Here is a 24,826-nt window from a genome sequence, read left to right as displayed (position 1 = left end):
TTATGACTACCAAATAATCTGATTACTAATTCCCCCCCTCGGGTACTTAGTGAGAAAAGTGTACTATACCATACATAAAACAAGTTCATCACTATGAAAGTATTTTCTCCGTTTTAAATACAAAACTTAGTATTCTGATTTTATTTTTTTAAAGGAAACTTACTGTATGTATGTATTTATTTACTTATTTATTTATTTGGGGTAGGGGTGCCAGTGAATCAGGGGCAGAGAGACAGAGAATCCCAGGAGGGGTGGGTAGGGGGAAGGTTAGAAAAGAGAGAAGTGGGGCTCACCCACAACGGGGCTTATGTATTACCCAAAGTGGGGCTCATGTTCACCTGAAGCAGGGCTCAAGATCACCCAAAGTGGGACTCGAACTCAGGAAACATGAGATCATTACCTGAGCAGAAGTCAAATGTTTAATGACTGAGCCACCCAGGTGCCCAGTATTTTCATTTATGAGTAAGACTCTTTTAAGCTCAGATAGCTTAAAATAGTTCTCCAAACATTACCAACCTGAAGAACACCTATCTGTACCTTCAAAATTATGGACCAGATCTTGAAGGGTATGTGCTATCATCCTCCCTTTTAAACAAAGTGGGTTACAGCACACATACATTTAAAATAAAAAAACTAAATTTTGCTTAAATATGATTCCCGTGTGTAAAATATTATAAAACATCACCTATTAAATGGAAGCCAATTACTTCATCTTGCGCTCAACTAAACAGCAATCTAATCTAACAAAAGAACAACCATCGGGGCACCTGTGTAGGCACAACTAGTTAAGCGTCCAACTCTTCGGCTCAGGTCATAATCTCACAGTTTGTGGGTTCAAGCCCCACACTGGGCTCTGCACTGACAAGGAGAAGCTTGCTTGGAATGCTCTCTCTCTGCCCCTCCCTTGCTCTCTCTTTCTCTCTCAAAATAAATAAATAAACTTTAAAAAAATCTTGGGGAAAAAAAAAGATCTATGTAATACCTGAGATAAAGCATGCCTATTCTACAAAAAATTAAGAAACTGTAAGGGTAATGTTGATTATACCTAATATTTACCTTAGGCCCTGATTTAAAACTTAACCTCCTGTGCATTTTACTAAGTACAAATTATACCTCAATTATGGCACAGAGTTGTGGAATCACTATGTTGTATACTTGAAAGTAATGTAATACTGTGTGCCAAATATACATCAATAAAAATAAAATTACTTCAATCTCAATTAAAAATAAAAACTAATCCTTACCTGAAACAAAATTCTACTGTGCTAGTAATCAACTATTTAATTCAATGCTTGAAAAAAAATCTTGAGACAAGAACTGGGGTTGGAATAATAATTGAAGCTAAATAACCACAGATTATGAGGTGTCTCGTATTCCTGAGTCTTTGGTGAACAGCATGTATTATTTTATCTTCTTAGGAAACTATTACTTCCTCTATAGAATTAAAATTAAGTTTTTAACTTTTTATTTTTTTCATTATTGTTTTTAAAGTTTGTTTATTTTCAGAGAGAGAGAGTGCAAGTGGGGCAGGGGCAGAGGCAGAGAGAAAGGGAGACAGAGGATCTTGAAAATGGCTCTGTGCTGAGAGCAGAGATCCTGATGTGGGGCTTGATCTCAAGAACTGTGAGATCATAACCCGAGCCAAAGTCAGATACTTAACCTACTGAGCCATCCAGGCACCCCAGTTTTTAACTTTTTTAAATACTGTTTTGTTTCTTTAAGTTTATTTATTTAAGTAATCTCTATGCCCAACATGGGGCTCGAACTCAACCCCGAGATCAAGAGTTACATGCTCTTCCAATTAAGCCAGCCAGGCACCCCGAAAAGGTGTCTGAAACTCAGTTTTCAGATGCCTAGTCTAGGGTTCCGCTCAGCACGGAGTCTGCTTAAGATTGTCTCACTCTCCCTCTACCCCTCGCCCCACCCCTGCTCGCATGCACTCGCTCTCTGAAAAATGAAAAAATTAAAAATACATGTTTCACTTACCGCTGGGGTAGGAGTCTATCATTAGCCAGGTAGCCCGGTTTATGAATCTCTTTATTATAATCTCCATACTTGGCCTGAACAGCATAGGAAGCCAAAAGAACTGCTGTTTCTGGAGGACAATATATCTCATCATTTAAGATAGCTTCCTTAACTTGAAGGAAGAAAAGTCTCTGGGTTATTTCTTGAATTAATTCCTCAGAAACATCTTCAGGAAAGAATTTAGCTCTAAATTTGAACTGTAAAGGATTCTCTTTTTTAACATCTTGCTGTGTCACCTGGAACAATAATTTCAAACATCATCAACAAAAATGGTAAGTTCATATCAAATTCTTTTTTAGAAGAAAGTAGGATATGAAATATAAATAAGATTCTAAATCCATAAGTAAGACTCTAGTGTGTAAGTAAGATTCCAAACTTATAAGAAGCTTATTCTTTATGTTTAAGTCAAACTGAGTCAGTTACACCTAATATTTACTACACGTTAAGTTTTCAAAACAGGAGAAGTGAACATTTCCTTTTTCTAAGATGATAACCTCATGGTAACTTACTGAATTAAAAGACATGACACCTTTAACGACTCAGAGATAATTGTAAAAGGAGGTCTGAGGTCAGTCAGACCCTGCGCTTTCCTAGTACAAATTCATGATCATAACTTCAAAATAACTTAATTACTAGCTGAATTTTATACATATTTTTACCTTTTTATTTAGTTTAAGCCATGTAGAATAACCTTTGCTGTCCACATACTGCAGCCCAAAAAACCAGACCTCACGCAAACCAACTGTTTTCACCACCTTAAAAAAAAAAGTTCAATTTCAGTTCAACATTCATAGTATAAGGAAATGGTCCTGTATTTCAAAAGAAAAACAAAACCACAGAGGTATTATAGGTATATTCCTTTGTTATAAAGATCTTTCTTAAATTTCATGTATTAATTAAAGGAACATTTCTGAAAATTTAAATTCAGGTTTTATATAGTTTATAATGTCATTTCCATTTTATGTGATCCATTTTTTTATACCTCTTCTTCTTTCTCATCTCCCATCATGACCCCAAGAGATCACAAGAAGTCCAGGAAATAGATACAAAGCTGTCATAATCCCACTTGCCTATTTCAATTTATCTCCACAACTACATAACTGGGTAGGCAAGGCAAATAGTATCATTTTGGTGATAAGAGTCCCTGAGGACATGTAAAAGCCATACCTCCTGATGATCCAGCTAGTGATTTCATGCCCCCTTCTACTATACCCTTCACCTACCATCAATATAAATATTCTATGTTCTTCCTTCACTGAGCAAGAAACCATTCTTGGAACATGCCCAAATTTTACCCTTCTGCACCTCTGCTCATGCTTCTTCTTCTGCCTAGAATGTTTCTTCTGTACTTTCGCCCCCTTTTGAATAATTTATTCCTCAAGGCCCAGCTCAACACACCTTCTGTGAATGAAGCTGCCCTATTATACAGATAAAATTAATCACTTGTTCCTTAATGTTCCCACAGCACTTTATCTAGTATCTATAGCTACTGGGACATTGATTCTATCTTATCATAAGTAACTGTATGAGAAGTAGTGTGTCTATTTACCCTCCTTCATTCTTTAAAACTAAGGACAGAGATTACTGTCTTATTCATCTTAATTATGCCATCCTATAAAGAATTAGTAGCCCATGGAAGGTACTCAAAAGTATTAGAGTAAATAGAGTGGTGAGCTAGGACCCACCCAAGAATGTACCAACACGTGGAAAAAGCTTATTTTTAAAAAAAATCTATTTTAAGATGAAAGTGAGGGAAATGAGCCAGGAGAGGTGAGAGTTTATTAGTGTTTTAAAAGCTTGAGAGAAAGATTCAACATTAGTTTTAAGTGATATTCTTGGCTTATTTTTTAAAAATAGCTAACAACAGGGGTGCCTGGGTGGCTCAGTCGGTTAAACTCCAACTTCGGTCCAGGTCATGATGTCACTCAAAGTTTATGAGTTTGTGCACCGTGTCAGGCTCTGTACTGACAGCTCAGAGCCTGGATCCTGCTTCAGATTGTGTCTCCCTCTCTCTCTCTCTGCCGCTCCCCTGTTCACACCCTGTCGCTGTCTCAAAAGTAAGTAAATGTTAAAAAAATTCTTTTTTAAACATATCTAAAAATGTGTCAGGCTTTTGGATTTCAAGATAGCATACTGAACCCTTCAGTTGACTTTCCTTCTCTTGAAACATTCACTGAAATTACACACACCAAAAAAATTAAAAATCAGAAAAAAACATTTAGCTCTGCTAGGAAAAGTTATCATCAAAAAAACAAATTTCTACATGATATGGGATATAAAGACTCACACTGATGCAAAAACTGACCAATGCCAAACAACCAAAACTTGAACCTACACAAAGGAGATCCCAAGTAATTTAACTTTGGCAAAAGACAGGTTGTCCCATCAGAGCCAAAGAAAATATTCCAGCTCAGAGTAGCAGAGTAAGAAAAGTTACTTAGGTCAAAAGCAAGGGAGAGCAATGTATCAAAGTAGCTGCCTCAACTGTTGCCTTTAGGCTTTGCCAGATTCATGAACTTGCTAAGGAAAGGCGGGATCTGCCACAGTGGGCACAAAGGGCAGTACCTTAACTAACTGGAGACCATCACAACAAACACCAGGAAGAACAAGAAGGCTCAGCTGTGAAATTCTTTAAGAGGCCCTATCTCTTCAGTGCTTTTCCTAGTACTTCTCAAAGGGTTCTCAGAAACTTTCAGACACATACTTTTGTACGTGAAAACATACTTGAGGAAGGTGGTGCCTGAGTGGCTTAGTCAAACGTCTGACTCTCGACTTCGATTCAGGTCATGATCTCATGGTTTGTGGGTTCAAGTCCTGAGGAGCCTGCTTGGGATTCTCTCTGTCTCCCTCTCTGCCCTCCCCAACTCTGGCTCTCTTGAGCATGCTCTTCCTCACACTCTCAATAAATACATAAACTTAAAAAAAAAATACTTGGGTACTTAACTACAATATATGTATACTTATCTATAAATTATACACAGGCAAAAATCACAGTAATACATTATAAAACATGTATTTTTAAAGTAACTTGAAAAAGGACAAAAATATAAATAAACATTTTAGTTTTTTTTTCTTGCATCCCAACAGATCATATTGAACACTTCTTAGGGGTGCGAATACTCTAATCCCACAGGCGGAAGCTGTAAGTGAAGGATAATGTGGGAAGAATCAGGCAGTAAACCAAAGGACCCCAAGCACTCAATTAGAGCCCCCTATGCACAGCAGCTGACCTCAAGCTCATCATGATCAGAAGTAAGGCCTTGCTACAGATGGATTTAGGCTGCTATGGACCCTTGCTTGAGAGGACCCTATCTCTAGTCTGCTCCTGGTCAGACCCTAAACCTACCTACCTGCCAACCCACTCCATATGCTCACTATACTCAAGGTAAAGCCTGGTTTTAGATCCTAACATTTGGACTCAAGAGAAGTTGTCAGGAAACAACAGTGACTCCAAGAAATAACTGCTTAGGGAGCACATTACAGATAACCATACTCCTTATCTAGAACTTCACTTATACTATGAACTGGGTGTGTATCAAATGCTGTCCTATGTACTTTCCATGGATGGATTCTCACTTAACTCACAACGACCTCCTCAGGGAAGAAGAGTGCAATCACCATCCTCATTGTACAAATGAAACAAATGAGGCAAAGCAAGTAATTTGTGCAAATCAAACAACTAGAGCTGGGACTCTACCGCAGGCAGTGTGGCTCCAGAGCCCACACTCTTATACTACACAGTATTGCACTATAATAAAGGAGGTGTCCTTTCCCCCTGCTATCCAAACGAAAGCAACTCTGCTTCATAAAAAACAAGTATTTTATTTCTCATATGCAATACCAAAAAGGCCCACTTGCTCATTAGTTTTTGACTAACACAAACACTGCACTATGACATTTCAACTTGCTACAAAGTAAGTACAATGAATACCGACTCCATTAAAATTTTTCAACTGTTTATTTACTTTATGGGGGAGGAGCAGAGACAGAGGCAAAGAGAGAATCCCCAAAAGACTCTGGGCTGACAACACAGGGCTCAATCCCACAAACTGTGAGTCACGGCCTGAGCTGAAATCAAGAGTTGAATGCTTAACCAACTGAACCATCCAGGCACCTCTCCATTCACATATTTATTAAAGTAAGATAAGCTATATATTCACACACAGGAAGCCGAGAAGAATCAAGAGAAGAGGATATCATATTAGTTCACAAGGTAAAATGTGTATAAGGTATGGTGCATGTAGCTGCTTATGATTTTGCTTTAAGAATTTGCTCACTCACAAAATAACCTTTCCTCTTACAGAAAGACTTTATCAGGGCTTTCAAGATCATCAATTACCTAATCAGGAAGACTAAGTATACTTTGTTAAGAAAAGAAACAACTTTCCAGGAATTTTTGAATTTTATATCATATTTTGGATCGGTATGTGATAGAATGCTACAAAATAAAACCAAAATATCTACATGGTTACTTACTGCTGTACACTAGAAATTCTGTCTCCTGTTCTGTTCTCTAAGTTCAAGGAAGTCTAACCACAGACTACTGCTCTCTGGCTCAGCTCAGATGTAAAAGTTGACGTAAACATCCACCCCGGAGTCTCATGCCTTGCAAATTGTTATCACCTTTCTCCATTTTGCAATCAAGTCACCTTCCTAACCACTTGGCCTCTGGGTACCAATCTCTTTCCTCCCCTTCTCAATAAAACATCAGTTACATCATCATACTGCAAAACCTGGGGAACTTAAGAGTTTCATGCTCTACCCACTGAGCTAGCCGGGCACACCTGGAGAGCTTAAAAAAAAAAAAACCCAAAAAAACTAACTAATGATTTACAGTAGGCCCCAGACAATTAAATCAGAAGCTCTGGAGGAGGTTTCCAAGCATTGCTTTTTGTTTTTTTAAAGCTCCACTGGTGACTCAAATGTGCACTCAAGAGTGAGAAAACAAAGAGAAGACCCATAGTCCAAATTCCTTAATATGACACCCATGTTCACTTATCATGAGGTTACAACACCAAACAGATGTTAGGTACCTCCTTATAGCCTATAGTTCCCTGTGCCTCTGCTCCTGCCATCCCCTCTGTCTAGGATCTCCACCCACCCCACTGGGCACAGTATCTTTGAATCCTTTTTTGGTCCTCATTACAATGCTTTAGACAGCAGATGTTAAAGAAATACCTGCTAAATGGTGTTGGGAAAACTGGACAGCAACATGCAGAAGAATGAATCTGGACCACTTTCTTACACCATACACAAAAACAAACTCAAAGTAGATGTAAGACCTAAATGTGAGACAGGAAACCATCAAAATCTTGAGAAGAAAACAGGCAGCAACCTCTCTGACCTTGGCCACAGCAACTTCTTAACTGACGTGTCTCCCGAGGCAAGGGAAACAAAAGCAAAAATGAACTACTGGGACCTCATCAAGATAAAATCTTCTGCACAGCGAAGGAAACAATCAACAAATCTAAAAGGCAGCCTACGAAATAGAAGATATTTGCAAATGACGTATCTGATAAAGGGTTCAAGAACTACAAACTCAACACCCAAAAAACAAATAATCCTGTGAAGAAATGGGCAGAAGATATGAACAGACACTTTTCCAAAGAAAACATCCAGAGATGAAGATACTCATCATCAGGGAAATACAAATCAAAACCACAATGAGATACCACCTCACACCTGTCAGAATGGCTAACATGAACAACTCAGGCAACAACAAAAGCTGGCGAGGATGCAGAGAAAGAGGATTTCTTTTGCACTGCTGGTGGGAATGCAAACTGGTGCAGCCACTCTAGAAAACAGTACAGAGGCTCCTCAAAAAACTAAAAATAGAACTACCCTATGATCCAACAATTGCATGTTTAGGTATTTACCCAAGGGATACAAAAATACTGATTTGAAGGGGAACATGCACCCCAATGTTTATAGCAGCATTATCAACAAGAGCCAAAGTATGGAAAGAGCCCAATGTCCACTGACTGATGAATGGATATAGAAGATGTGGGGTATGTGGGATATAGAAGATGTGGGGTATGTGTGTATATATATATGTATGTGTATATATATATACACATACATATATATGTGTGTATATATATATGTATGTATATATATATATACACACATACATACATGTGTATATATACTTATATATATGTGTGTATATATATATACACACACATATATATATATATATAATGGAATATTACTCAACGATCAAAAAGAATAAAATCTTGTCATGTGCAACAAAGTGGATGGAACTAGAGTGTAATGTGCTAACTGAAATAAGTCAGTCAGAGAAAGACCAGTACGATGTGATTTCACTCATGTGGAATTTAAGAAACAAAATAGATGAACACAGGGGAAGGGGAAAATAAGAGGGAAGTAAAGCATGAGACTCTTAACCATAGAGACCAAACTGAGGGTAGATGGTGGGAGGGAGGTGGGGGATGGGTAAAATGGATGATGGGTATTCAGGAGGGCACTTGTGATGAGCACTGGGCGTTATATATAAGTGATGAATCACTAAATTCTACTCCTGAAACCATTACTACACTGTATGTTAACTAACTTGGATTTAAACAAACAAAAAGATACAAACAGAAAAAAGAAAACAAAACAACCTAATAATTAATTTTAAAAAGTCCTATCTCTCAAATGCAGGAATGAGAAACAACAGTGTCTGTACCACTGTGCCAGATATCTTGAATAGGTACCGTGAAAAATTTCAAGTGCCACATTGCTGCAATACCAGTAAAATCACAGAAAAACATACAAAGAAGTTGCAACATACTCCACTCTACATTGTCAAAAGCTGCATACTTCATGTGGTTAAACGATACCTGGTCAAAAAGCTGCTTGCCAGTTGTATTGGGCTGAATGGCAAACTCCAGCTCAGCATCCATGGTGGTCACTCTTACATTGATCTGCAGTAAAAACAGAAGGGAAAATCACTAGGATACAGAATATATTTATTAAGTATCAAACATGAGAAAATATTATCTGATTTATAAAATAAAGCATAATGTGCAGGCAATAAAGAGCTACTCCATAATTGTACCTAGTATTTTCTTTATTAAAGTAACCAACTCTGATTTTAATCACAGGAAATCTAATATCTGTTTGAAAAAGAACTTATAAAGTCCTCTTTTAAAAACATTTATTGACTTCTTGGCATATAGTAGGCACTAGGCCATGACCTTTCCATCTTCTCATTTAGCCCCTGCAACAATACTAGAAAATATAGTCATTTCTATAGAAACTAAAAGAGTTCCCATTATTTGCCCACAGGGATATCAAACAGCAGAGTAGGTATTTCAACTGAGCCATAACTCCAAATTCTCTGAATGTCATTCACTATCCTGTATTTCTTTCAACACAAAATTCAGATAGTTTTATTCATATTGCAAATATACTGACTTTATAAAAAGCATTCTTTGATTGACCTTTGTTAGACTCTATCCTAAATTCTCTTTTGTATAAATACCTTTCTAACTGGGTATCTCACCAAAATCTTAATATGCCTTAATGAAAATAATTTTAAGGGGCACCGGGGTGGCTCAGTCAGTCGAGCGTCCGACTTCAGCTCAGGTCATGATCTCGCAATTCGTGAGTTTGAGACTCGCGTCGGGCTCTGTGCTGACAGCTCAGAGCCTGGAGCCTGCTTCAGATTCTGTGCCTCCCTCTCTCCCTGCCCCTTCCCCACTCATGCTCTCTGTCTCTCAAAAATGAATAAACGTTGGGGCACCTGGGTGGTTCAGTCAGTTAGGTGGCCGACTTCGGCTCAGGTCATGATCTCGCGGTCTGTGAGTTCGAGCCCCGCATCAGGCTCTGTGCTGACAGCTAGAGCCTGGAGTCTGCTTTGGATTCTGTGACTCCCTCTCTGTCTGCCCCTCTCCCACTCATGCTCTGTCTCTCTTGCTCTCAAAACTAAATAAACATAAAAAAATTAAAAAAAAATAAACGTTAAAAAAATTTTTTTTTAAAAAGAAAAAAATTTTAATTCCAGAGTATCATCTTCATTTAGAGTTTACCATCATGTGGTACAAATGTACCTTTTTAACTCATACTATTAGAACTCTAAATGTGACTTATTTCCCCTTTACATTTACATTCCCCCTGCACATGTAGCTTTTATCTGAAATACGTTCTCTAATCAAATAAACCTTACCAATCTACCTTTCTTTAAAATAATGCCTATTAGAAAATATGCATACACATATACATGTAGCATACATAAACAATGAGGCATAACAACATAAAACCTATTGTCACAGAATATGTATTTGGTCTTCATTCTGTTTCTTGGCAGAGAGTTCCTAAAGCCCCTGGAATTTCCTGAATGACAGAAGTGAGTGGAGCATTTTTTGTTACTCACAAGCCCCTTTCAACCACACCTGAGTTTAGGCTAATGAAGTGACTCCAGATGGGCCCATACACACTTCACGATGGGGGCTAGTAACCACAAGAACCAAGCATGTGATTACAGCCACTACCCTAATCTCCAAAGAGAGGAGGCTGGGAAGTTGGGTTAATCGTCACTGGCTGTACGTGATTTGATCAATTGTACCTACATAAAGGACACCTCATAAAAAACCTTAAACAAAGGGGTTCACAGAGAGCTTCCAAGTTGATGAATGCATCCACGTACAAAGAGAAAGGTGGACTGCAAACTCTACAAGAACAGAAGCTCCCGTGCTCTGGACCTTCCTGGACTTTGCCCTAGGTGCCTCCTCTTCCTCTGTATCTTTCATTTGTATCCTTATAATATCCTTTGTATTAACCAGTAATAATAAGTAAAAGTGTTTCTCTGAGTTCGGTAAGCTGTTCCAGTGAATTACAGTACCTGAGGAGGGAACCATGGGAATCTCCAATGTGTAGCCAAGTTAGAAATGTGGGTAACATGGAGATCCACTATTTGGGATTGGTGTCTGGAAGCGACAGCAGTCTAGTGGGACTGAGCCCTTAACCTGGACTGTCTGTGCTAATCTGGGTAGGCGGTGTCAGAATGAATTCAACTGCAGAACCCACAACTGATGAGTACACAGAACTACAGAATTGCTTGATGTGGAAAACCTATACAACTATCACCAGAAACCGAGTAATGAAAAAGTTTTTCTTTACCCATAAATCTACCATTCAATTTAATAACAAGAAATGGCAAATTATGCTGTGGATACAAATCTATTTCTTCTGAATTTCCCTGTCCTCAATCCCCCACAGGTGAGCAATAAACTGAATTTTTTGCTTGTCATTCTTTTTTTTTCAAATAATACTTTTGAGGTGGCGCCTGGGTAGCCCAGTCAGTTAAGCACCTGACTTCAGCTGAGGTCATGACCTCGTGGTTTGTGGGTCAGAGCCCCACGTCGGGCTCTGTGCTGACAGCTCAGAGCCTGGAGCCTGCTTTGGATTCTGTATCTCCCTCTCTCTCTCTACCCTTCCCTGCTCCTGCTCTCTCTCCCTCATAAATAAATACATAAACAAACATTTAAAAAAAAAAAAAGAATAGTTTTGGGGCACCTGGGTGGCTCAGTTAAGTGGCTGTCTCTTGATTTCAGCTCAGGTCATGATCTCACAGTTGGTTCATGAATCTGAGCCCTGTATCAGGCTCCATGCTCACAGTGGAGAGCCTGCTTTGGATCCTTGTCTCCCTCTCTCTGCCCGTCCCCTGCATGCATAGTCACGCACTCTCAAAACTAAATAAAGGTAAAAGAAAATTAAAAACAAAATAGCTTCACCACAAATGTGGGTATCTCTATGTAAAATATTTAGTTTTTCTTGATTTTTAGCTGTGTTAAAGTTGTACAGTACTGAATAAGAAAGTCTTCTTTCTTGATATGGGCAATGGCTACAGAAGTATATTTTACTTTATGAAAATTCATCAACTAAACACAATTATGTTCTTCTCACTATGTATATTCTATTTCAATAAAAAGTTTATGGGCACCTGGATGGCTTGGTCAACTAAGCATCTGACTCTCCATTTTGGCTCAGGTCATGATCTCATGGTTTGTGAGATCAAGCCTCCTGTCAGGTTCTACACTGACAGCACAGAGCCTGCTTGGGATGCTCTCTCCCTCTCTTTGCCTTTCAACCCGTGATCTCTCGCTTGCTCTCAAAATAACATTAAAGAAAAAAGTCTAAACAAATGTTTTTTCACCTTTGTATTTCTAAAATTCATTGATTTTTTTTGTGAGTAGTTATAATTCATTCATTTCTATTGCTATACAATTATTGTTAGAAAATAATTTACCCACTTTCTCGTCAATGGACATGGTTTCTAATTTTTTGGTTATCAAGAATACGGTTATGAACACTCCTGTATATGTCTCCTAATATGTATATATCTGAGTGTCTCTAGAAGTAAATACTCCAATGAACTCCTGGGTAATAAAGTATGAAGTCAAATTTACCATGAAAAAGTGAACTGTCTTCCAACAACAGAAGTCCTGCTGATCTGTATTTTCACTAACAACGGGTATTACTGGATTTTTAAAATATCTGACAATCCAGTGGGTATAAAATGGTATCTCTATACGGTCTTACTGTGCAGATCTGATTCCAAAAGAGGTGGAGAACATTTTCATAGGTATAGTGTGCAGAAATCTAAGGTAGCCCCCATGATCTTCATCCCCTGATGTCACCCTCATGATTATGTTACAGTACACGGCAGAAGGCATTTTTTTTAGATGTACTTGACCTCACCTACAGATGTAGTTGACCTAAAAATTGAAGGATTGTGTGTGAGTGGAGCTAAGCTATTCACAGGAGTCCTTTAAAAGCAAAGTGTTTTTTTCTGACTGGTTGCAAAGGTCACAAAAATTCAAAGTGTGACAGGAATTTGACATAAAAGAGGTTCTCCACTGCTGAATTAAAGGGGCCATGGGGCAAGGACCTGACACCAGCCTCTAGGAGCTAAGAGTGGTCCCTGGCCAACAGCTAGTAGGAAAATGGGAACTTCAGCCTCCAGTGATTAAAGATGGATCATTTTTGCAAGAAATGAATTCTGCCAATAGGAATACACTTGAAAGAAGACCCTGAGTTCCAGAGGAGAATGCAGCTGGGACAGACCTTGACTTCAGGCTAGGGAGACCCTGAACAGAGAACCTACCCAATCTTATCATCCCTCATTTCTAACCTACACAAATATGAGATAATAAATGGGTACTGCTTTAAGCTACTAAATTTGTGGTAATTTGTTAAAGAATAACAAAACTAATATATTATGTTTACTGACCACTCAGTCTCCTCATCTTTGGATGTCTGTTAACATCTATTGCTTATTTTTCTACTGGGTTGTCTTTTTTTTTTTTTTTTTTCACTACTATGTAGCCAATCTTTACATATCCTACATACTAATACCTTGATAATTATTTGTATCACAAAAAAAAAAAAAATCTTCTCCCAGTTTGTAGTCTGTCATTCTATTTTGAAGTGTCCTTTATAATAAACATATTAACTTTAATGTTGAAGATATGTTGTATTTATGGGTGTCACTATTTTGGGCCATATTTAAGAAATCTTTCTCTACTCTGGAGTCTTGAAGATACTCTTCTATTTCATACTAAAGTTGTTTTTCATAACTTGTCTTCAATGATTTTTGCTTATGATTTGAGGTAGAGATCCAATTTCATTTTTTATTCTCCATGAGGATAATGACATGGGGATTTAAAACATCTAAGTGATGTATACTGATTAGTTAATTTGCTTCCTGAAGACAACTGAAACATATCAAATATCTACAGGTCTGGGGTCTGAATTTGCGCTATTCTGTTGCACTGGTTGACGTACTACTCTGTCAAAACCACACTGTTTTAACTACTACATCTTTCAAAAGTCTTGCTATCTGGTAGGAAAAGTCTCTCCTCATTATCTTCAAGACTTCTTGGCTATTCTTGGTTCTTTTTTCTTGTTCCTGACTTCACATAAAATCGTAAATTTTCAAAATACCTATGATTTAAAATGGAACAACACTAAATTCATTAGTCTCCTGAGGTGAGAAATAACGTCTTTTCAATACTGACTCTTCCTATCCATGACTGTGGTTCTCTCTGTGCATTAATTTAAGTCTTCTTTAAAATCTTCCAAAAAGTGTTTCTAATTTTCTCCCTAAAAATTCTATTAATTTGGGTACCTGGCTGGCTCAGTCAGTACAATGTGTGACTCTTGATCTCAAGGTTGTAAGTTCAAGCTCCCCCCTACTGGGTGTAGAGATTACTTAAAAAAATAAAATCTTAAAAAAAAATCATATTAATCATTTGTTAGATATCGTTCCCATAAATCACTATGATTTTGTCACTATTATAAATACAGGTCCACTATCCGTTGATAATCCCAAAGGCGTTGAAAACAAGTTTATTAGCTAATTTCTAGCAAAACCTTATTAACATGAAGTGATGGGTGACTAGCTGGTGAGTTTAATTATACCATTTCAAATGAATACTCACACACTGACATAGAAAAACATTAATGTTTTTGAGGTGATACACCAGGTCTTGAGGGAAGCTTCATGACATGACAGAGGCACATAATAAAGTATATATTCACCTTTATAAAATCCAAAAGATTCCAAATACTGAAACTCATGTAGCTTAAAGAGTTTCAAACAAAAGATCGTAGATTTGATGAAATATTTTTCCATAACATAATTGTTTCTGCTTTTGCTTTTGTAGAAATGCAACTCATATCTATACTGATCATTTTATCAGGGGTTTCCCTGCTAATTGTTATAACAGAGCTGTAAATTTCCATGTTTATATAAATCAGGGGTCAGATTGGGATCCCCTCTCTCTGCCCCTCCCCCACCTGTGTACGTGCGAGCTCTCTCTCTCAAAATAAACATTTAAAAGTATATACACAGGTCTGTGAAGTGTGACTTGACCAAGTTTACGTATCTACTAAGTATAAAAGTAAACCAACAGATCAGTGGAAAACACAGAAATCAAATTAATATACAATTTATATCTACCTGCACATATAATTTTGAATCCTTACTCTAAGGAATAATACATCAATGTTTCCACTCAATTATAGTAACAGTTTTCTAAAGTAACTATAAACTTTCATATTGCTATCAGAAATATTAGAGCTCCAGTTGATTCCCATTCTTACCAACACTTGATATTATCAAGCTCTAATTTTAGCCCTTATAGTGACTATAAGGTGCTATCTCACTGTAGTTTTGTGTTTCCCTGTAACTAAAGACACTGAGCATCTTTTCATGTGTCTGCTAGCTATCAATATATGTTCTTTTGTAAAGCATCTGTTCAAAGTTTTTGCTCATTTTTTAAAAACTGGGTTATCTTATGGAGTTCTAGAGGAATTGTATATTCAATTACTTTCTCCTGTTCTGTTTCGTCTTCTCATTTTCTCATTGCTCTCTTTCAAAGGACAAAAGTTTTTAATTATGATGAAATCCAACGTGTTTTTTAAACGGTTCAAACTTTCAAAAGAAGTAAAAATACAAAATAAATGGTTAAAACTTCCTGTATACTATCTAAGAAACTTTACCTACCCCAAGGTCACAAAAATGTTTTCTTCTAGCAGTTTTACAGTTTGAGCTTTTGTATTTAGGTCTATGATCCACTTAGGGTTAATTCGGTGTGTAAATTGTGAGATAAGGGCCAATATTCATATTCTTCTATATGGATAACCCTTTGTTCCAAACCATTTGTTGGAAAGAATTTTATTTCCCCCATTGAATTGTGCGAAAGTCTTGTAAAAAATCTAATGAATGCATATGGGTAGTTGCATTTTTGTTTCACTGATTCCATTATCTACCAACACCATATTATCTTATCTTTGTAGTTTGTGACTAGGTCTTAAGATACAGAAGTGTACGTTTTCCAACTTTTTTCTTTTTAAAAATTGCTTTAGCTCTTCCATATAAATGTTGGCAGTTCTATAGACGTTTTACAATCAGCTAATCAATGTCAGCCGAAGAAGCCTCCTTGGATTGAAGTGATGGAATTGCATTCATTCTACCATTACATTGGGTACAGATGACACCTTAATAGTATTTTCTAGACATATCTACGAACATTACAGAATATTATCCTGCAAATTTAAGTCGTTAACTTCCCACAAGTTCTGTAGAGATCTCGTACGGTTTCTGTAAATTTATTCCAAAGTATTTCCTACCTTTGATGGAGTTACAAATACATTTTTTTATTTCATTTTTCAAATTTTATACCAGGATATTAAGAAAGGCTAGTGATTTTTAAAAATATAAGCCTGTGTCCAACAATCTTGCTAAAGTTATTAGTTCTAGTAGTTGGTTTTTAGATTCCTGAAGATTTTCCACATAAACAACTGTGTCCTCTGCATCTGCAACAATGCAAATGTACTCTTTGTTACCTACCTGCTGAGTCTTTAAAGTAATTCCAAAGAGATATTCATGCCAGGAAACTCAAATAGCTATAACCAATGACTTTCTTAAAAAGATAGGTGGCCAAAAGAAACATTGAAAGACAACACCTCAATTTTGTTAGATGAAGCAAAAACATTTATCCCAAGAAAAAAGGAATAAATCTTAGTCAAAAACTATATTAATTATACAACTAAGTAAAATCATACATACACCCTTAAACTAAAAAATCTAAGACTATACAATATCAGCATCGGTGTCACTAGCATCAAAGCTAGAACTATGAGAAAATTAATGCATGGATCCTTCCAACCTCTCATTACTTCCTCCTGCTTAATAAGAAGTTACTATTTACTGAGCACTGAATGTTCCAAGTTCTCATAATTCTCACCAAGTTCTCTTAAGTAACTAATTACATCTCCATTTTTTATATGAGGAAATTAAGAATTGGAGAGTCTGAAGTAATCTAACAAAGGTCACAGAGGGTAAGCAGCAGAGCCCGGATACAAATGAAGAAGTCTGGCTCCAGAACCCACGAATCTCAACTACAGTGCTACCTGTACCTCTTTTTCATTAGTTCACATAATACGTCATTCTAGCCACATTAATCTAAAACAAGACACCAGCAGCAGGATCAGTGCCTTTTTCTTCCCCAATGACTCTACCATAATATTTTGCCTTGTTCCAAGAGGAACTTAATGCTACTGACATTTTATTAAGTAAGTAGTGGTAAAAGCAGCAGTAAAAATACACTTACTGGTTTCGGCATTTTCCTTCTCTTTTTGTCACCTTCTTTAAAAATTCACGTTTATGAATTCTGTTGTCACCTTCAGTTAAAGAAAAAAGAAAGCAAAAGAGATCTATTACTTTCTAATTCTCTAAAAATGTTTATACTGTGATTTAAAATAGCACACATCTCAAACAACATCATATAAAGCACACCAATCACCAACTCAAAGTTTTAATTCAGTCAGAGACCACACAAAGCAAGGAAGCAAGACTGCTACGGATCCAAATACAGTCTCTGTCTGAGTCAGGTTCATCTCTACACTCAGCCTGGTAGAGAAAGGAATATAGTCAAGGGGAGACACAGATTCAAATTCTAAAGAGATGAACTCAAAAACACTTTCTGACCTTTTTTCTGTACACCAAAGACAAAAGGAAATTCTGATTAATATAAATTCTAAAAAGGTAACTTTTAAAGGAAATTATTTTCTCTTGGAATTTAAAAAACCCAGGTAGAAAAAATTGTATCAAGTAGTTTATTCACCCAAGGTGTATTCAACAGTCATAGACCACACACTAGCAATCTGCATGCTACTCACAAGTAAGCTGGTGGCCTTCACTGAAATTTAGAGTTGTCCTTAAGACCAATGTTAAATTCTATCTTCTCCGTGTAAAGCAAAAGTGAATCCTAATCCAAGAAACCCATCATGCTATACTGTCTTAGGGTAAACGTTCTTAAAAACATCTAACAAACCAACCAGAAGATCTAACATTCTTAACCATTAGTCCAGAAAAAATGATTATTCCAGTTTGAAGAGCCACAGTGAGGTACATTAGATAAATCACTTAAAAATCAGCTTCCGCTGGTAATCTCTCTGCTGTGAAAATTTATCCACTATACTAGCATCAATATATAATTTTGTTTTAAAACTATATTACAGTTTTTAAGATGCTATAATTAATGAAGCAGAAACTGTCCAAATTGGAAAAAAAATGAAACACTGAAGTCATTTCCCTAAATTTTATTCAATCATGTGCCAATAAATCTCTCTTTAAAAGGGACCTCCTCCTGAGATATTTTTTATCTAACAGTTGAACCATGGAATTCATTTCCTTAACTCTTAGCTAGGGAAATGTTAACACTCCCTTCCTACAGTCACCTACTTTGATGAATCTTCAATGTTCCTCAGACCTATCTCATTCTCTATCCCCTTGTCTTCCTTCTATTATTTATTGTCTGAGTTCAGATCCTTACCATCTCAGGTCCTCAAACCTCCTCAAAACTGACCTGCCCTTCACATCATTTCTAAGTTAGTAACTGCCAAATCTGTCTCTCTAGAACTTGCCTAACTTGCTTGCTCAAAGTCTAAAGATTACCTCAAATATAACATGACCAAAACATTTAAATCTCTACCCCATAGCCAAATCTGATTTTCTCCAAGTCTTGGTGACACATTTCTAGAAAGTTATAGTATTCTTTCAGAATTTCTTTATATGTACTACATTGGCGGTTAAGACCCTCTTTTCATTCTTAATACTGTTAAATTTTACCTTCCCTTTTGCTTGATTACTCTTGCCAGAAGTTTGCTTTAGTTTAGCTGTCTGAAGGTCAGCTTTCAGTTTGGCTGATCTTATGTTTCTCTTATTGCTCTTTTTTTGTTGTTGTTAATTTCTGTCTCTTTCGTCATCATTTTTCTTCTCATTAGCTGGCTTTACTCTGTGGCTCATTTTCTAATTCCTAAAATTAAACCTTTAAGTAACTCCCAGTATTTTTTCTTTTCTAGTATGTACATTAAGGACATAAACTAAATATGCCCAAGTATAAGGCAACTCCAAATATAAAGTATCCCCTTTTTTGTCAATGAGAATATTTAAAAACAATTTTTATCACCTGAATATGTAAAATGATCAAGTATGTACATTGGTATAGATATTAAAAACACATGATCTATAAAATACTGAAAAAGTTTACTTCATCTCTTCAGAGAACATAGAACAACTTTAAACTCCACCCACAAATGAGACATGAAAGTCTATATCAGAACTTCTTGCATCACAGCAAGGTTTCCAGATTATACAGGCACTTTTTGAATCAGTATATAATACCACCATTAAAGTTTTTACCCCAAGCTACACTATCCATTTATATAAAAGACTAGGAATTTTTCTTGTTTGTACTGTTGGAATATTTTAGTATCTACAGTGTAACCACTATATTATTTTTTTAAAAACCAGATCTATTCTAGATTTACCTCTTTTTTAATGTTTAAACCACTTAGTAAATGGGCTCTGTGAACTTTCCAAACTCCCATGTACTAAAGGCATTTCAGGTCAATGTGCCTGTCTTCAAAAATATTTCCACGCCCAAGAAAAAGAACAGAGCAGTGACAGAGTTCCTAAAAACATAAATATAAATCTCCTTTTGTGGGGAATATTTTTAAAACGTCTTGCCTTATATTTAAAACCATATCATTTCTCTAAGCATCACTTCAGTGGTTTCCATCTCTCTCTGTGTGCAACATTCCTCGAATCATTAATTCTCTTCCATTGTTTTTATGTTTTATGTCTTTGATAGTTTGGCATTTCAGTAATTATATATTCTTATTCCTAGAAATTCTTTTTCAGCTTTGTAAAAAAAATCTTAATAATGCCATGCTATTTTACAACATTTTGAATCTTCCGTTTATCCCTATGTTTATTTTCTCTCACTATAAAATTACTCTATTTTCAATTCATTATGGCTTATTTCTTTACAATTTTAATTTTGGACAGAAAGCTCATGTCCCTATCGGTTCTCAGCCTTTTGCCTAGGATCAAGTGTAGAAAGGTCGTGTCCCTAACCCAGTCCCCAGTGTGGGAGTCCTGCAAGCCCTGAGTTGTGTGTATGTATCACTACAGAGGTATTTCAGGCTTGCTCCTAGCAGAGTGTTAGGAATTTTAATTGTTTTAGACTAATTTTTACATTAACTTCTTGACATTGTATTCATATCAGACCCCCACAGCCACATGCTGGAGAACTCAGGAGACACTCAGGAGAGCTTCCACACGTACTGCTCATGTTATTTACTAAACCATACAGCTGTGGTGCCCCTTCTGTTCAATCTCTCATCAGCAAGGAAAAACCAGGGAAAGAAACTGAGCATTAATTATATGCCAGGCTGTATAAACTAAGTTAAAGCACCTAAATTACAGAAAAAGTAGTCCACAAACACAGGGCCAGGTGGGCAGGTAAATAAACACCAAGCATGTAGGTTTGCTGATACTCTGAAGTTACACATGAACCTAATACTTGAACAAAATAAAGGTAGGTTTATTTCCTTTTCCTATAAAAAATAATGAATCCAAGTTTTCAATACTAGAGTTACTTCCAGTTATACTCTATAAAAAGGATCTTTCAAGAAGAAAATCTGCATTAAAGTTTTAGGTTTAATAAGGAGCTCTACTGACATGAAAGAATAAATGTATCATAGACCAACATACACACACAAAAAACAGGTTTTTACACAAGCTAACTAAGTTTTTAAAATCTGCAACAAACCTAATTCATCTACATGAATGAACTGTGAGAATTAGGGGGGGGGAGCCTCACAAAAGCATCCACAAATAAGGATATGGTTGAATTTTAAAAGAAGCTTCTAAAAATGGGTGTTTTCAGACCAGTGTTTCTCTCTTAAAAATCAAGTTAGTCTCCACCTTGTTTTATGTCAGTGAAATTATAAATCATCTAAGAAAAGTAATAAGGTTCTACCTCTTTATTTACCAACTGAACATAGAACGATTACTCAACAACGCCTTGTATTTAAAGAATACTACATAGGGGCACCTAGGTGGCTCAATCGGTTAAATGTCCCACTTTGGTTCAGGTCATGATCTCGTGGTTCATGAGTTCCATCCCCACATCAGGGGATGTGTTGACAGCTCAAAGCCTAGAACCTGTTTCCCATTCTGTGTCTCCCTCTCTCTCTGCCCCTCCCCAGCTCAAACTCTGTCTCTCTCTCTCTCCACCACCCCCCAATAAATAAATAAAACATTAAAAAAAATATTTAAAGAATACTCCATAGTTGTATGTTCTTATACATTAATTTTCTACCAACAAAAAGCTGAGGAGACAAGACAGGTCACATTATGGTTCCTTAGTTGAATAAACAAGGTCAATTGAACAAAAATATCTTGCTCTTAGTCCCACAAGTAATCAATGGTCAAATGGCCTTCTGACATCTACCCTAGAGTCCAGAGCTCTACCATATACCCACCTGACTTCCACTTTTTGATATTAAAAAAGTGCTAAATAATTTCACTTGTGGAAATTTACCCAAAGAAAATAATAACAACCACGTACAACAGCAGAGCTACAAAGATTCTAGTTACACTGTTATTTAGAAAAGCGTATGTAATACTCAGACCTTAGTTAAGCAAACCATGTACGTCTGTAGGCTCTGCCAGACCTCAATTGCAACCAATCAAAATGGTACAGAAAGGGGCGCCTGCGTGGCTCAGTCGGTTAAGCGTCCACCTTCAGCTCCCGTCGTAATCTCACCATTTACGAGTCTGGGCCCCACGTCGGGCTCCATGCTGACAGCTCAGAGCCTGGAGCCTTCTTCAGATTCTGTGTCTCCCTCTCTCGCTACCCCTTCCCCACTCTCTCTCTCTCTCTCAAAAATAAATAAACATTAAAAAAAAGTTACAGAGGGGCGCCTGGGTGGCTCAGTCAGTTGAGCGACTGACTTCAGCTCAGGTCATGATCTCGCAGTCTGTGAGTTCAAGTCCCGTCTCGGGCTCTGTGCTGACAGCTCAGAACCTGGAGCCTGCTTCAGATTCTGTGTCTCCCTCTCTCTTTGCCCCTCCCCTGCTCATGCTCTGTCTCAAAAATAAATAAAAACATTTAAAAAATTAATTTAAAAAAAAGATACAGAAAAATATTGAATGATATGGCAAAATATCCACGAACTACTAAAAAGGCAGGTTATAAAGCCATACATACAGTATCATATGAAAAGACCAATATGATCATACTCCAAAATAGAGAGTTCCTGTGAATTAACGTAAATCTGTAGGCTTCTAAGATAATGTAGAGCTTTCATAATAAGAAAAACAAATTCTTTAAAACAAAAGAACAAAATTACTCTAAGTAAATAAACCTAGGTCGGGCCTATTAACTTCACCATAACATTTAATAAAATCTAAGTAGGTGAATTTTTTCTCAAAAAGAGACTTTAGAAAAAATTCTAATTTTGGAGGAGAAATATGACTAAGAAAAATATATACATTATGATGAAAACAGGTTATTTTGTTTAAAATCCCTACATCTAAATAGCAAAATGCTAACAGAATAAAAATATGCAATAGCCAGAACAAAAAGTTACTATGGAAAGAAATAATTAAATATATAAAGATATCACTCAGACTCCTCTCAGTAAATGGTTAAATGACAAACTCTCTACAAACTCTTCACAAAACAAATGCACAACTCTGCTGACTAAAACCACAAATCAAATGGCCTTAAAGGCCATTTTGATTATATAGTCGTTAAACTAGCAAAATAATTATTATACATGGCAATACCGATGAGCAGTACTGCTAAACAAGTAGATAAACATTGCTGGTAGCACCATAAATTGGCTCCATATTTCTGGAAAGTAAGTTGTCAATGTATAACAAAAGCTCAGATCTTTTCCGAACAGGAAATTCTGCTTTTGGAATATACGCCAAAGAAGTAAAGAAATGCAAAACAAAGTAACCTCTAGCAAGACATCCACAGCAGTACACGTCATAAAAGCCACTAATTAAAGTCACAATGTTACGTGATAACATGATAGACTATCACGGGGGTGTTTGTGTATTATGACAAACTGTCAACATTTACATAAGGGTAAGTGAAAAAGCAGATTATGTAGCCACTTGCTTTAACCATGTAAAAACACAGGTGTCCTTACAAATGGTATCTGGATATAAAGAACTGAACACATAATAATAATCAAGATCTTATTTCTGTTAAGTTCCTAATTTTAAAAATCAGAGGAGAACCTAAAAAATGTACTCCACTAAACCGTTCATATATCAGTTTACCAGCTTATGTGACTTAAGTAAGAATTCCACCTTAAATTTTTTTACGATGAAGCTGTGTACAGATATAACTAAAACTCAAGTTTTTAGCCAATTTAGTTATTACTGAAAAGTATTTATATCACAGTAATACTATTTAACCTGAGTAATACATTTCTAGTTCTTCTATGATTTCATTAGTGTGTTTTCTCCTGAAACTAACATCTTAGTACCAGAATGGCCAATTTAATAAAATGTCACATGAAAAGCTAAGATACTGAGGCACCTGAGTGGCTTTGCGTCTGACTTTGGCTCAGGTCATAGTCTCATGGTTCATGAATTGAAGCCCCCTATCGGGCTCTGTGCTGTCAGCTCAGAGCCTGGAGCCTGCTTTGGATTCTGTATCTCCCTCTCTTCCTGCCCCTCCCCCCTTCATGCTCTGTCTCTCTCGCTGTCAAAAATAAACAATTAAAATAAATTTTTTTGAAAAGAAAAAAGAAAAGAAAAGCTAAGATACCAAGATACATGTCCTGGGTTTCCATCTCTAACTGACTCATGTTGAAATTACTGTCTTTCAGTGTCTTCCTTTCTTTGTCAAAAAAAAATAAAATATATATACACACACACACATACATATATATTACATAATCACCTAAACCATTGTACATTAGAGATATATAGTAAAAATAAACTCTTCTCCCATCCACCCTCAAATATCTAATTACTGAGAAGAAAGTTACTCCCTCCTTGGTAAATTTCTTCAAGAGGTCTTACCCTACTTCTTTGCACAATCATGGCACAGACATACTCAACAAGAAGTTTTTAAGAGATGCTGCCAGCATACACATTTCCCATCTGCAGAAAAGTAACTGTACGGCTATAAACTCTAAGTACGATGTTTACAGAATGCATTCATATAAAGCATTTTCTTCTTTATCCTTTAACTCTGAGGGGGACCTTAAAACAGCCTCCTTTCTACCTCACACAATGGAAAAACAGCCTCATGCCTAACACCTTGAGCTCTAGGAAGTCAGTGGCACAACAGACTCTTCCCACCTGTCAGGTGGTAAAACAGGTGTTCACTCTCGTCCATCCTGGGCCTATTACCAAACCTTCAATAATTTATGTCACACTGCCTAATTTTACTCTTAAGATATCCTTTTCCTCACGCCTGATTGTAATTTTTTCCCCTGCCTTTTGAAACACAGAAGCAATCTCTGAACCAACCGTTTCTCTCCACAGACCAAAAAGTTACAAAAGAATTCCTCTGCCAATTTACTGAGGGATTAGGAAGCAGTATAACAAAGGAAAGTATAAACTCAATTAATAAGGTAACTCTGGCAGTCAGATGAACACAATAACAACATCTACAATAAAAAAGTTCTTTTTCTGTTTCCGATTCTGTGTCTCCCTCGCTCTCTGCCCCTCCCCCGTTCATGCTCTGTCTCTCTCTGTCCCAAAAATAAATAAACGTTGGAAAAAAAAAAAAGTTCTTTTTCCCCTACGTGGTCCCCCTCTGGTGAAGCCTATAAAGCCCTTCCTAGAAAAGCATTTTTAAATGCTTTCAATGTATAGAAGTACTTTTAAATGTATTTGAATAAGATACATTAACATTGCATAAAAGACCAACTATACTGGACTACAATCACCAAAATATAAAAATCA

General features: G+C 36.6%; 1 protein-coding gene across 1 annotated transcript in view; it reads right to left on the bottom strand.

Moving 5' to 3' along the window:
- The window catches only part of RDX (radixin), a 93,905-nt gene that overhangs the window by 60,343 nt on the left and 8,736 nt on the right, over window positions 1-24,826 (bottom strand). The window contains exons 2-5 of the mRNA XM_027036459.2: window positions 17,151-17,220; window positions 8,871-8,954; window positions 2,685-2,780; window positions 1,987-2,261 (exon numbers count right to left, since the gene is read on the bottom strand). Of these exons, the coding sequence (XP_026892260.1) occupies window positions 1,987-2,261; window positions 2,685-2,780; window positions 8,871-8,954; window positions 17,151-17,162 (467 nt within the window). The 5' untranslated portion in view covers window positions 17,163-17,220. The remainder of the gene's footprint in view (window positions 1-1,986; window positions 2,262-2,684; window positions 2,781-8,870; window positions 8,955-17,150; window positions 17,221-24,826) is intronic.

Source organism: Acinonyx jubatus, chromosome D1 (assembly GCF_027475565.1).
Source record: "Acinonyx jubatus isolate Ajub_Pintada_27869175 chromosome D1, VMU_Ajub_asm_v1.0, whole genome shotgun sequence".
NCBI lineage: Eukaryota > Metazoa > Chordata > Mammalia > Carnivora > Felidae > Acinonyx > Acinonyx jubatus.
This window is presented reverse-complemented; position numbering and strand designations above follow the sequence as displayed.